We start from the raw sequence: 13,728 nt of genomic DNA, 5'->3' as shown, positions 1-13,728 counted from the left end.
GTAACAAAAAGATGGGGTACTGGGCTAATGGTCGGATACTTGGTAGTGTGGAAGAGCAGAGGGATCTTGGTGTCCATGTACACAGATCTCTGAAAGTTGCCACCCAGGTAAATAGTGCAGTGAAGAAGGCATATGGCGTACTGGCTTTTATTGGTAGAGGAATTGAGTTCCGGAGTCCTGAGGTCATGCTGCAGTTGTATAAGACTCTGGTGCGGCCGCATCTGGAGTATTGTGTGCAGTTTTGGTCGCCATACTATAGGAAGGATGTGGAGGCACTGGAACGGGTGCAGAGGAAGTTTACCAGGATGTTGCCTGGCATGGTAGGAAGATCGTATGAGGAAAGGCTGAGGCACTTGGGGTTGTTTTCATTGGAGAAAAGAAGGTTTAGGGGTGACTTGATAGAGGTGTACAAGATGATTAGGGGGTTAGATAGGGTTGACAGTGAGAACCTTTTTCCACGTATGGAGTCAGCTATTACAAGGGGGCATAGCTTCAAATTAAGGGGGGGGTAGATATAGGACTGATGTTAGGGGTAGGTTCTTCACTCAGCGAGTCGTAAGCTCATGGAATGCCCTGCCAGTATCAGTGGTGGACTCTCCCTCTTTATGGGTATTTAAGCGGGCATTGGATAGGCGTATGGAGGATAGTGGGTTAGTGTAAGTTAGGTGGGCTTTGATCGGCACAACATCGAGGGCCGAAGGGCCTGTACTGCGCTGTATTCTTCTATGTTCTAAGGGTTATGGAGAGAAAGTAGGTGAATGGTGTTGAAATGGAGCAGCAATGATCAAATGACAGAACAGACTTGATGGGCAGAATGGCCTAATTTTAGTCAGTTTTATAATGGGGCTAGAATTGGAAATGAGGAATATCTAGGAGTGGGGTAGGTGGTTAAGGTGAATTTGGTGGGATAAGGGTTGAAATCTCGCTGCAAGAATCCCTCAACATGGCAATGCATGCTCAGCCAATAAACAGATTCAACCCTACCTGTTTGTATTTTACTGGAATTAGATTTTTTTTGGTATATTGCATAGTTGTAAAGAGGTTCTTGTAGCCTTTAGAATGAGCACAGTTTTAAAAATTTTTGTTGACCTTGAAATTTGGACAATGCAATACGTATAAGCTTTAAATGTTCTTTTCCCAGTTGTTGAATGTCCCCGTCCTGTCATACCTGAACATGCCTACATTGAAAGCGGATTTGGACGCAAGTACAAGTATCAGCAGGAGGTGGCCTTCCGTTGCAATAAAGGTTTTGAAATGATTGGTGCGAGTGTCATTAAATGCAGTGAGAATAACGTCTTTGTGCCATCTCCACCTATTTGTAGATTACGTGAGTAACCGTCTCTTCAACTGGAAATAGTTTGTAACTGTCAGAATTAAAATTGAATTGAACTGTGAAATCATGGGTTGGACACTTGGGGGTGGGAGGTGGTTGGCCAGTAAACTGTTTGTTTGCAGTCAGTGCCCTGTGGAGATTTTGGGCACACTCAGTGGAAAATTCCTAAAGTTGCAGTCTTGTGTTTAGGGTTGTGCCACAGCCTGTAGTGTGTGCTGACTCCAGAATCAGCAATCACAAAGGAGTGGGGATTTCAACTTCTCTTCCACCACGTTGGTTATTTGAAATCTCTTAACATTCATTCAGGTATGCCTGAATGTCTTGTTGATGACTCTTTTATTTTCTTTCCCAAGGTGATTAGATTTTTAAACGTTCTTGTCAGTTTATTTAGAAGATTTTCACTTACCTTTGTTCCATACATATGTTTCATTTCTTAACATTCTCAGTATATTAAAAGGGAGGATCTGTGAAAATACATTTTAATGTTATAGGCTGTCAAAGTAGTTAATGACATTACTCCACCTCCACATTGAACACCACAATCTATTGCAGTACTCCCATTGACCAAGGTGAATTTTATTGCTGGAGATCTTTATCTTATTGCAAGGCTTTCTTTATAGTCAGCAGGGAGGATATTTCACCATTGAACAGAAAATCCAGCTCAAATTATTTTCATGTGGATCTTGTTCAATTAGCATGAACTTTGGTTACAAAAAAAGCTGAAGTTGTTTACTACTTGGTGACCTAAGGCATAACAGAACAATTGTTTTGTTTTTTAATTACTGAAATAAATGATTCAGATGTAGCTGCTTCCCTACTTTGAACCATTTGAGCAGAGGGATGAGAAGAAGCAATGAGGCAAGACCTGGAGTGGATGAGGGATGCAAAAGAGGAGTGGGTTTTGCGACTGATATCTTGTTTATCAGGTGCCTAGTGGGGTTCAGAGGAAAGTCATTCAGTCATTGTTCTTTCCATTTGATTTTTTTCAAATATTAATACAGGAAAACTCCAGCTTCACTAATTCAACAACTTACAGATAATTGATTTTATTAACTGTTGTGTTTAATTCTTCATGTATCCAGATGCGCATCAGTACTTTGATTCTAGTTTCAAATAACCTCTACCCTCTATTATAGGCACTCTGGCTCATAAGATTGTTTGGTCCCAGCTGTTTTGCATTTGTTACTCAGTGAAAGCATAGGGCAGGTTTGAGCACTACACTCACTCACTCCAGTCATGCCAACACTGATATAATTACTTAGATTTCACATTTAGCACCAAGTTTTGAATAATTGAAAGTTGAAAAATGTATTGGTGGAAATCTTTAAAAAGACTTCATGGTTATATATTTATAGGTCGCTATTTAAATGGTCAAATTTGCACATCTAATATCTGCATTTTAATTCTCCAGAAATTTTCTATTAGGGTGCCTGTACTTTGAGTGACAGTTCAGGACTTTTTTTTTCTAGATGTATAATTCCACCAGCAGCAACTGCAGGGAGGGGAGTGGGGATATATATGAATTCAGGACCTGGGTTTGCTGGAGGTTGGAGAATGAAAGAGGATGTGAGCCTGGACTCGGCAAGTGCAGTGAGGTGGGTGGAGAGGAAGGACGAAGTGGGCATGAGGGCGAAGATGTTGGAGAAGGAGGGAATGAATGTGTAGGACAGACTATTTCTGAAAAAGGCTGTGTCTTGGTGGAGCTTCAGTTCTTTCTCTGGAGAATATGGAGGGTTTGGCTGAAAATAACCTGCATGAGTGCATAAAATAACAATCTACAAATTACTTTGAAAAGTATATTCCTGCGCTCTTATTTTACAGAGCAGCATACAGTTAACCGTGAGCTACAATAATTATACGTTATGGCGCTTCATTGTTTTTGGCATCTGCAAGTTAATTTTCATTCTTTTAATGGATTAATTTCTGGGATTTGGCTATTACTACTTGCAGGACCAGCCTTTGCTTTATCTCCACCTTTGAGTTAAATTGAGGTCACCGTGAAAAACAACTTGCAAAGCATTGCCTTAATCATTTGCAGTTTCTTTTTTTCCTTGTATACAATCCAGGCAGGTCACATTCTGTTGTGATTTATGAACTTCATCCTATGTTGTGTGCAATAACTGCACTAAATTGGATTTTTTGAACTGGTTAGGTCACGTTAGTAATTTATTTTGTTTGCAAGTGTATTAGTTCAGTTTTGATAGCAATAGAATGTAAAAGAAATGTCAACTATCTGAAAGGGCCAAGAAGAAATTGTTTAAAATAGATCACAAGTGGTTTAATATACGATGCCTTAGATTTTCAGAGCTCCACATGTATTAATTTTCAGACCTTTTTTCACTACTCATAATTGGTGCATGCATTAGATGGGGAAGTTAGCACCTGTCTGTCTGCAATTGGTGATTTACGTGGCATTTCTAGTACGTTCTGAGTGTGATGCTGAACTACTCAGCAAAAAAATCTACTTTACAGAGACTGTGTACCAATGAGTATTTTTTAATATAAGCTTCATGGAATATTCTAGAATGTGTCCTTTTTTAACATTCTTTCGAGGGAATGGCTTTTTTTTAAAATGGTAACACTTGTCGTCATTTTGTTTGGACAATGTATAGAAACTGGAACAACTACAACTGCAGTTTACTGCGTGAAATGAAAAAGTTATTTAGAAGCAGTCATGGTAATGCTATCCATGTGACTACTTTTCAATTTCCTTTATCTATACAGCACCAACATCTACACCTATGCCCACTACAACAATTGGTGAGTGCATGTTTAATATAGTAAGAAGTAAAAACAATGACTGCAGTGCTGGAAACCAGATTCTGGATTAGTGGTGCTGGAAGAGCACAGCAGTTCAGGCAGCATCCAAGGAGCTTCGAAATCGACGTTTCGGGCAAAAGCCCATCATCAGGAATAAAGGCAGTGAGCCTGAAGCGTGGAGAGATAAGCTAGAGGAGGGTGGGGGTGGGGAGAAAGTAGCATAGAGTACAATGGGTGAGTGGGGGAGGGGATGAAGGTGATAGGTCAGGGAGGAGAGGATGGAGTGGATAGGTGAAAAAGGAGATAGGCAGGTAGGACAAGTCATGGGGACAGTGCTGAGCTAGAAGTTTAGAACTAGGGTGAGGTGGGGGAAGGGGAAATGAGGAAACTGGTGAAGTCCACATTGATGCCCTGGGGCTGAAGTGTTCCAAGGCAGAAGATGAGGCGTTCTTCATCCAGGCATCTGGTGAGGGAGCGGCAGTGAAGGAGGCCCAGGACCTCTGTCCTCGGCAGAGTGGGAGGGGGAGTTGAAATGTTGGGCCACAGGGCAGTGTGGTTGGTGCGGGTGTCCCGGAGATGTTTCCTAAAGCGCTCTGCTAGGAGGCGCCCAGTCTCCCCAGTGTAGAGGAGACTGCATTGGGAGCAACAGATACATTAAATGATATTAGTGGATGTGCAGGTAAAACTTTGGATGTGGAAGGCTCTTTTAGGGCCTTGGATAGAGGTACGGGAGGAGGTGTGGGCGCAGATTTTACAGTTCCTGCGGTGGCAGGGGAAAGTGCCAGGATTGGAGGGTGGGTTGTAGAGGGGGGGTGGACCTGACCAGGTAGTCATGGAGGGAACAGTCTTTGCGGAAGGCAGAAAGGGGTGGGGAGGGAAATATATCCCTGGTGGTGGGGTCTGTTTGGAGGTGGCAGAAATGTCGGCGGATGATTTGGTTTATGTGAAGGTTTGTAGGGTGGAAGGTGAGCACCAGGGGTGTTTCTGTCCTTGTTACGGTTGGAGGGGTGGGGTCTGAGGGCGGAGGTGCGGGATGTGGATGAGATGCTTTGGAGGGCATCTTTTAACTATGTGGGAAGGGAAACTGCGGTCTCTAAAAAAGGAGGCCATCTGGTGTGTTCTGTGGTGGAACTGGTCCACCTGGGAGCAGATACGATGGAGTCAGAAGAATTGGAAATACGGGATGGCATTTTTGCAAGAGACAGGGTGGGAAGAGGTGTAATCCAGGTAGCTGTGGGAGTCGGTGGGTTTGTACAAAAAAATGTCAGTGTCAAGTCGGTCGTCATTGATGGAGAGGTACAGGAAGGGGAGGGAGGTGTCAGAGATGGTCCAGGTAAATTTAAGGTCAGGGTGGAATGTGTTGGTGAAGTTGATGAATTGCTGAACCACCTCGCGGAAGCACGAGGTGGCGCCAACGCAGTCATCAATGTAGCGGAGGAAGAGGTGGGGAGTGGTGCCGGTGTAATTACGGAAGATCAACTGCTCTACGTAGCCAACAAAGAGACAGGCATAGCTGGGGCCCATACATGTGTCCATGGCTACCCCTTTGGTCTGGAGGAAGTGGGAGGATTCAAAAGGGAAATTAAGGGTGAGGACCAGTTCGGCCAAATGAATGAGCGTGTCGGTGGAAAGGTACTGTTGGGGACGTCTGGAGAGGAAAAAACGGAGGGCTTGGAGGCCCTGGTCATGGCGGATGGAGGTGTAGAGGGATTGGATATCCCTGGTGAAGATGAGGCATTGGGGGCTGGGGAAACGGAAGTCTTGGAGGTGGAGGGCGTGGGTGGTGTCTCGAACGTATGTGGGGAGTTCCTGGACTGGGGGGATAGGACAGTGTCGAGCACAGTGCCTGTGCTGTACTGTTCTATGTTAACAACTAAATTAACTTTACGTCAACTTTATAAATCAACTGAATTTCTCACGACCCACCCAGACATTAATTCTGTGGGTGATTAAATCTCATTTAAACTTTACCACCTCCAAATATCCATTTTTGAAAATCTCTCCTCTGAACTTCCTCAATCATTCCAACTCTACCTCAATGGGTTAGGACACTGTTGGAATATTGCATGCAGTTCTGGCTTTCCTTCCTTAAAAAGATGCTGTGAAACTCGAAAGGGTTCAGAAAAGATTTACGATATTGCTAGGGTTGGCGGATTTTAGATCTAGGGAGAGGTTGAATAGACTAGGGCTGTTTTCCCTGGAGCACTGGTGGCTGAGGGTTTATAAAATTGAGGGGCATGGATAGGATAAATAGTCTTTTCTCTGGGGTGGGGGAGTCTAGAACTAGAGGTTTAGGGTGAGAGGGGAAAGATATAAAAGAGACTTAAGGGGCAACTTTTTCACGCAGAGAGTGGTGCGTGTATGGAATGAGCTGCCAGAGGAAGTGGTGGAGGCTGGTACAATTGCAACATTTAAGAGGCATTTGGATGGGTATATGAATAGGAAGGGTTTGGAGGGACATGGGCCGGGTGCTGGCAGGTGAGACTAGATTGGGTTGGGATTTCTGGTCAGCGTGGATGAGTTGGACCGAAGGGTCTGCTTCCATGCTGTACGTTTCTATGACTGACTACTCGTGTCCTGGTGGTTTAATCCTTTCCTCCAAGTGAACCCACAGGATTCTTAAGACTGCCTGTTAGCATTGAAAATCTGGCGCAGTTTCAGCTTTTTGCCAAATAGCTAGCTCATCTTTTGAGGCACTGTTACTTATCGACTTATTCTTGCTGAACCATCTGCTTTCTAGCAGACCGGTTTCTTTCAACTCCACTGAGTCGACATGCTCCAGTGCTGAGCTGCTATAGCCCAGCAGAATGGAGTTACCAAATTGCTTCCCCAAGTACCACCAGTTACTGAGCAAGCTATCAGCATTTATTTTAATTGTGTGGAGTCCCTCTTCCACTCTTCCTAATCATTTTTCTTACTTAAAAATAACTAACTGTTCATACCCTAGATCTGTTTTGAGTAAATAGTTGATTTATGAAAAGGCTCGCAAGCCCCAATCCAGTCTAGACAGGATCAGATGGACAAGGTTTGTGTAAAGATTTGTAGCTCGGGTGCCAGTTGCATTGGTTGTGGGTATGTTTGCCAAGCTAGGAAGTTGATTTTGCAGATGTTGTCACTGGTGTAGGTGACACTTTTTTTTTAACTGCTTTAGAGCCTCCTGTGAAGCGTTGCAGTACTGTCTTCTGGAATTTTACAGAGGATCCTCTATTATCCGAATGAGAGGGGCCCTCGTTATCGTTTGGATAATTGGTTATTCGGTTAATTGATTAAATGCCTTTCCTCTGGGGCTCGAGCTTTCTGTGAACATCTGCTTCCTGTTCAGGAGATAAGGCAGCATCACAGCACACGTGAGCCCCCATCCAACACCCCCACCTTTTCTCTCCCCCCCTCTTTCTTCCCCCCCCCCCCCCCCCCCCCCACCCCCAAAACACTGCCTCCCACCCCAGACTGGACACCAACAATTTTGCTGCTTCCTCCTTTTGGGGGTGACTCTCCAGATTTTACTACTTTTTTTGACAGGTTCCACCTTGCCTCTGTGCCGGACAATGTTGGGGAGGTTATCTGGGGGTGGGGGGGAGCGGTTTAAGGTTACACACCTATGTAGAACTCCAGGGAAAGTGTGGGAAGAGACATAGGGTGGGAGGTCTGTCATTTAGAGACGGTGCCTGCACTCCCATCAGTCCAGGACTCTTCTCGGCAGCACTTTTAATCATTATAAACAAAATACATGATCAGTGTTGGATACACATCTTTGGTGTAATGTTTGTTGGGACCTCTATCTCCTTTTTTGGATAATCCAATTTTCAGATAACTGTTATTCGGATAACCGAGGTTCCTCTGTTTTTGGTTCTGTTTCTGATTGTAGTGGCCTGTATATCGGGTCTGTGTTTGTGGAGTCTGTAGATGAGTGCAATGGCTCTTAGGTGCTGCATTAGGACCCTTTCTTTTTTAAAAAGGGCTACAACACAACTGCAGCACTCTGTTCTACAAAAAGGAGGAGGATGACGACACCTGTACAGAGTCGTCATCAAGAGTGGATATCTCCACAACTTCATCTGTAGATGTCTAAACAGACAACACAATGAGGACATGCCATGACCCAACACACAAACCACTCTACCTTGTTTTAAAACAAATCCTGGAACTGACAGCCAGACTTCTGACTACTCTGATCCCTGACATCCCATAAACCAACAGCCACGCTCAGACAACAACTCACTAGACCAAAAAAATCTATACCCATCATGTGCAAGACAAACATAATTTACAAAATTCCATGCAAAGACTGCAAGAAACACTATATAGATCAAACAGTTGACAAAGAGCAACCCACGTGCACTAACTAGCCACAGAACGCCACAATCAGCTGTCCCTAGTAGCTATACACAAATGACAAGGATCACTAATTCACCTGGAACAACACAACAATCAGGGGACAAGCTAAACACAGGACAGTCAGAATTTCTAGAGGAATTGCACTCTTCCAGACTCTCATCAACAAACAGACCTGGGCCCAATATACCAGCCACTACGGCGAACAACCAGAAGCAGCAAGAATGGAACCAAATGAATTCTAGAAGATACAGTACTGCAGCACTTCACAGGAGGCTGCAAAGCACTGAACATGTGAATTAAAGACAAATCAACTTCCCTGCTCAGCAAGCATACCCACAGGATCAGATCGAATCAGCATTTGAACGTTTTGATTTCTACTTGAAATGTGGACATCCCTGCTGCAGCTGACACGTGGCTTTGGCTGAAACTGCCCCAGTGAACTGTTGGCTGATGGCAACACCATTATCGTTCCCAGTATCTAAACTTCATTCTTGACTTTTGAAATGCTTTTGTCACTTCCAGTTTCCAACTTCCAACTTCCAATGTCTTCTGTTAAGTCTCTATCTCCATCTTTTACTAATGTTTTGTTGTGTTCCTTTTGCCTCAGGCAGAGATTCCCCAAATTGTTCCACTGTCCTCTCTCTTTTTGTAGCCCCCATATTCAACAGATTACACTCTGCCATGTACTAACCACCAACAAGATGCCACCATTAAAAGCATTGCTCCCCAATCGCCTTCCTCTTTGAGAATTCTAAATGGGCTTAATTTTCTGGCACACTGGTCTGCTCCTCAATCATTGTCTGAATCTTTTTCACCTTTCTGTGGTCTTGTACCTAGTCTCTCCTTACCATTTTACGGCTTCAGACACTGCAGGTCATGCTGCAGCTGATTTACATCTTGCCATTCACAGCTCAGAATCCTGTTTGCGTAGTGGGGAACCAAAAGCAGGTAAAGGGACCACTTTTTGTGGAGGACCTTCATGTAATTGACAGGCACAACCCAATCCTCTGCCTCTTGTTTAATTTTCTCTGGTAAAATAAAGAAATGCTGGAAATCTGAAACAAAAGCAGAAATTGCTGATGCAGTTCAGCAGGTCTGGCACATCTGTGGAGAGAAAGAGTTAACATTTCAAATCTGGTGACTATTTAAGTTTCTACCTTGTTCTCATGCTGACTTGTCTTCATGTTCCTCTAGTGTTGAGTGAAGTACTTTGCAAGCTCCCAAGTACACTTTTTTTTCATTTAAAATGCTTTTATAATTTCACTGACTTCAGCCTGCAATCTCCTCTGCTCTGCAAGATTTGGTTTCAGACTAGCTTTTCCAATGTTTGCTTGCATATGGCAGCTGTTCATCATTTTACCATTTGCTGCTTGTGACATTTGTTTTTCTACTCATCCCAATGCAGCCTCCCTCAGCTGTACTGCTAATATCTACCATCTTTAACCCAAGCGCACTCTTCTGTTTTTTTTATTCCTCACCCAGCTTGATTAAACACTGCTAACTTTTTGCCATTTCTGAAAGGTCATCAACTGGAAATACAAGTGTGTTTATGTTTACAAAGTGCTTCATCCGATTTAGTAGGAATTGTTTCAGACCTACCATCAAAAAAGGCCTATTCTTGCATCAAATTAGATGTGGATACTGGAATCTGTGAATCCATTAATGGAGATTACCTAAGAACATATCTTTTAAAATAAGGTGCTAACTTGAGTACGGACTCAGTTAATCAACTGAGTGGCATAATCCACATGGCATCCTTTACGCGCACTTAGTTTTATGGCAGTACTACTTCTTCATTTTTTTAATCCATTTGTGTAGGAACTTCAGCTTCTACCTCAAGTAAGTGTATTAAACAGAATTCTGTATTTAAATGCTATTTTATGACAACATTGCCCAGCTGACATCATTTTTTTTTCCTCCTCCTCATTCCCTCTACAGTACCTACTACTGCAACAGCTGGTGAGTGCATTGTATTAACTTGATGACACCTACAACCTTGCTTTAGATACGGCAGTTTAGTCCAACCAAACTAACTTCTGTTTTCCATATGAGCAATTGTCCTAGTCCTGTACGCTTTCCCTGTTCCCATGTAGCTTTATGCCATCTTCCTAATCTATTATTTTGACTTGTCTTGTATTTTAGACCACCCAACAATGAAGAGTTTGATTCTAAGTTTCCACAGTTTCTGTCCTTCTTGCTCCAACAATAAACAGCCAGCTTCTGTCTCCTCTCTAGGAATTATGAATAAGACTGCTGAAAGACACCTTTTATTTCAGTCTGTTGTTACTGTCCCACTGTCTGAATTCTTCCTATTATGATTCTCCCTTTGTCATGCTTACATGCCCTCCATCACTTTCAACAGTTTCAATTAGTTGGCCTTAAACATCTGTTTTCACCACGAGCAACTAACTTCTCTGCATTCCAACCCTTACCAGAACAGTCTGCTCCACTCCCTTGGAAAGCAGCTTCAACCCATTTCTATCACTAGCACCTTTCTTTGCCTGGGTGACATTGTTCTCATTTTTGAGCAGTTATCCTTGACTATATATGCTTTGTTTAAAAAATATTGATTGCTGTAGGTATCTCAATTTCTGGTGGGGTCTCACCCAAGCCCTCGACAATTCTAGCAAGATGTTCTCGCAATTTAAAATCTGTTTTGTAATAACAGCCAACATACTATTTGTCTTCCTAATAGCTTGTTAGTAATACTTAATAACGATGTGTTCCTTCTAAATCTTTGTTTTGAAGAGGGCATGGGTACTCTGTTACAAGTTTCATGTCTCTTAAAAAGTAAATTTGCTTATATTTGTAAGTGATCAACACCGCATTTACCCCCCCATGTACTCTACCTGCTGCTTAGCTTGCTCATTACTGGTTTATAACTGTTTTGCAGTCCGTTCACAAAATTCTACATTTTTATCTAACTACTTATTACGCCTGCACAGTTGGATACGTTACTTTGGGCCTTTTTCTTTTGAGGTCATTGAATTAATTCATTCTTTTAAGTGATGCAAGCCTTAGTGGCAAGCTGAGCATTTGTTGGTCAATGTTAACTAGCGGTGATGGCAAGCAACTTACTTGAACTGTTGCAGTTTAATCTGCAGCTTCTTCACTGTCAAGATAGTCAGGATGGTGCAGTCTGGAAGGTAACCTGCAGGTGGTGATGTTGTCCTGCATCTGCTCCCTTGTCCTACTACGTGGTGGGATTGTGTGCGTGCTTGTAAGGTGCTGTTGCATGTCATGTCATGTGATGTGCATACTGTATGTGGTACATATTGTCCAGTAGTGGAAATTGGAATGTCTAAGTTGACAGATCAATTAGGCTGCTTTGCCCTGTATTGTGTAGAGTTCCTTTTTAGAACTATATTGTTCAGTTAAGTAGAATCAAACTCCTGGCTTGTAGATGGATATGATTTTGTGAATAAGGAAGTGAGTGACTCTGCAGGACTTGCAGTTTTGACTCACTTTTGCAGCTACAGTAGTGGATAATCCTGTTCAGTTTCTTGTATGTATTTACAAATAAAGGAATGTATTAGCAAATAGTTTTAACTTTACAAACATAAAATTATTGAAAAATGCAATCAATAACCAATATCAATATAATAAGAAAATAAACAAATTACAATAGAACTACTGTCCTCTAACTAATCTATCCTATAATACAAAACAATCCCTAACACTGTGCAAAGCAGCATCAATAAATAATGAATAGATCAAAAAACCCACTAAATACAGAACAGCTATGCTCAGTGCAAAGCTCCCAAACAAAGCAGTTATATATATATATATATATATATATATATATACCTGTACTGACTCAGGAGCCCCCCTCCAGGGCTTGACAAACCTAACCATCCTGGTTAAACAAATGCCCTAGTTAAGATAACTGACAAATCTATATCCAAATAACTTGAGTAGGGCTGCCATGTCTTATAAAAATGGTCTGTATGGTGCACCATGTTTGTGAAAATGTCCAAGGGAATGTGCTCCATAATTTCTGCCATCCCAGCAAGCCTGGCTGATTCTCAGACACCCAGTTTATCAGAATATTCTTCCATGCACAGTATGCAAAAGTATTAGTTTCTTCCCATGCCCGTCTAAAGATAGTAAATTTGGTAGGTCTAAGAGGAGAGATGTCTGGTTTACTTTAACTTCAGTCCTCAATACCCTCCCTATCTCTCCTGCCACGGCACTCTAATAAACACTGCTTCTGGACACGCCACAGGTTCAATGGGTCAGTACCTACAATTATTTTACATTTGGGGCACACTGAAGATGCCCCCATTTTTAAACTTCGCCAGACGGTCTGGTGCCAGATGTGCCCTGTGCAGAACTTTTAATTGTGTAGCGCATGTTCTATTACAGATTGAGATCTTTCTAGCATTCTCCCATATATTCTTTCATCTTTCAGAAGAGATCTCCCCTCCTAGCTCTTGCTCCCAGACCCCTCATAACTAGTTAATATCCTGCCATCCAGCAGGCGATGGAGGTGCTTGTGGAACATAGCAACAAACTCTCTGTACCGGACTTACCGGGCTTGGCAAGAAGCGTAGTCTTCTGGATGAAATCCCTAACCAGAAAAAAACGGAAAAGATCTCTGCTGGGAAACCCATATTTGCGACATAACCTCAACCTCCCCCTCAAACTAGTCTCTCCAACTAGAAACTTCTCTCGCTGCCCATTGTTTGATCCCTGGGTTCATCAACCCTGGTTGGAACCCTGGCATGCCAACTATAGGCGTAAGTGGCGAAGTCTTGTATAAGCAACCCTCACTCTGCATCGCCCTCCATGCTTTGACTGTACTAATGACAATGGGATTCTGACAGTGGTCCATGACTGTCCTCCTCTTATCCATGAACAACAGGCTAATAAGAGGGTAGTTTACCTGGCAGGCCTTAATATCCAGCCATATTAAGTTTGGATCGTTACTTGCCCAATCGCAAAGGACAGCAGGGAACTCAATTGGTACCTCCTGATGTCTGGGAAATCCATTCCTCCACCACCCCCCCCCCCCCCCCCCCCCCTCCTCCTCGAGACAACTGCAATTTAGTAAGTTTGAGGGGCTGTCCACAATGCCAGACAAAGGAACCAAACCATCCCATAAGCTTCTGCAGCATTGACCTGGGAAACATTTATAGGGAGCAAATGAAGATCATTCATCTTAATGTGAGAGATTCGGCCCAGCCATGAAATTGCAAGATCTCTGGAGATCTCTCCTAATATTGTCGAACAAGTGAGCGAAGTTAGTCCAAAATAACAGATCAAATTTGGGGGTAATAAAAATGCCTAGGTATCAGAAC

The 13,728-nt window shown here is 42.9% G+C and overlaps 1 protein-coding gene across 5 annotated transcripts in view; it reads left to right on the top strand.

Annotated features, from left to right (window-relative positions):
* Nucleotides 1–13,728, top strand: part of LOC140467335 (membrane cofactor protein-like) — a 59,595-nt gene that overhangs the window by 20,128 nt on the left and 25,739 nt on the right. For 2 of the 5 annotated variants that reach the window (XM_072563624.1, XM_072563626.1), the window contains exons 6-9: nt 1,142–1,327; nt 4,058–4,093; nt 10,247–10,267; nt 10,367–10,387. In XM_072563624.1, coding sequence (XP_072419725.1) covers nt 1,142–1,327; nt 4,058–4,093; nt 10,247–10,267; nt 10,367–10,387 — 264 coding nt within the window. The remainder of the gene's footprint in view (nt 1–1,141; nt 1,328–4,057; nt 4,094–10,246; nt 10,268–10,366; nt 10,388–13,728) is intronic. The other 3 variants (XM_072563625.1, XM_072563627.1, XM_072563628.1) reach the window with 3 other exon arrangements.

This window comes from Chiloscyllium punctatum, chromosome 45, assembly GCF_047496795.1.
Source record: "Chiloscyllium punctatum isolate Juve2018m chromosome 45, sChiPun1.3, whole genome shotgun sequence".
NCBI classification, from domain to species: Eukaryota; Metazoa; Chordata; class Chondrichthyes; order Orectolobiformes; family Hemiscylliidae; genus Chiloscyllium; species Chiloscyllium punctatum.
This window is presented reverse-complemented; position numbering and strand designations above follow the sequence as displayed.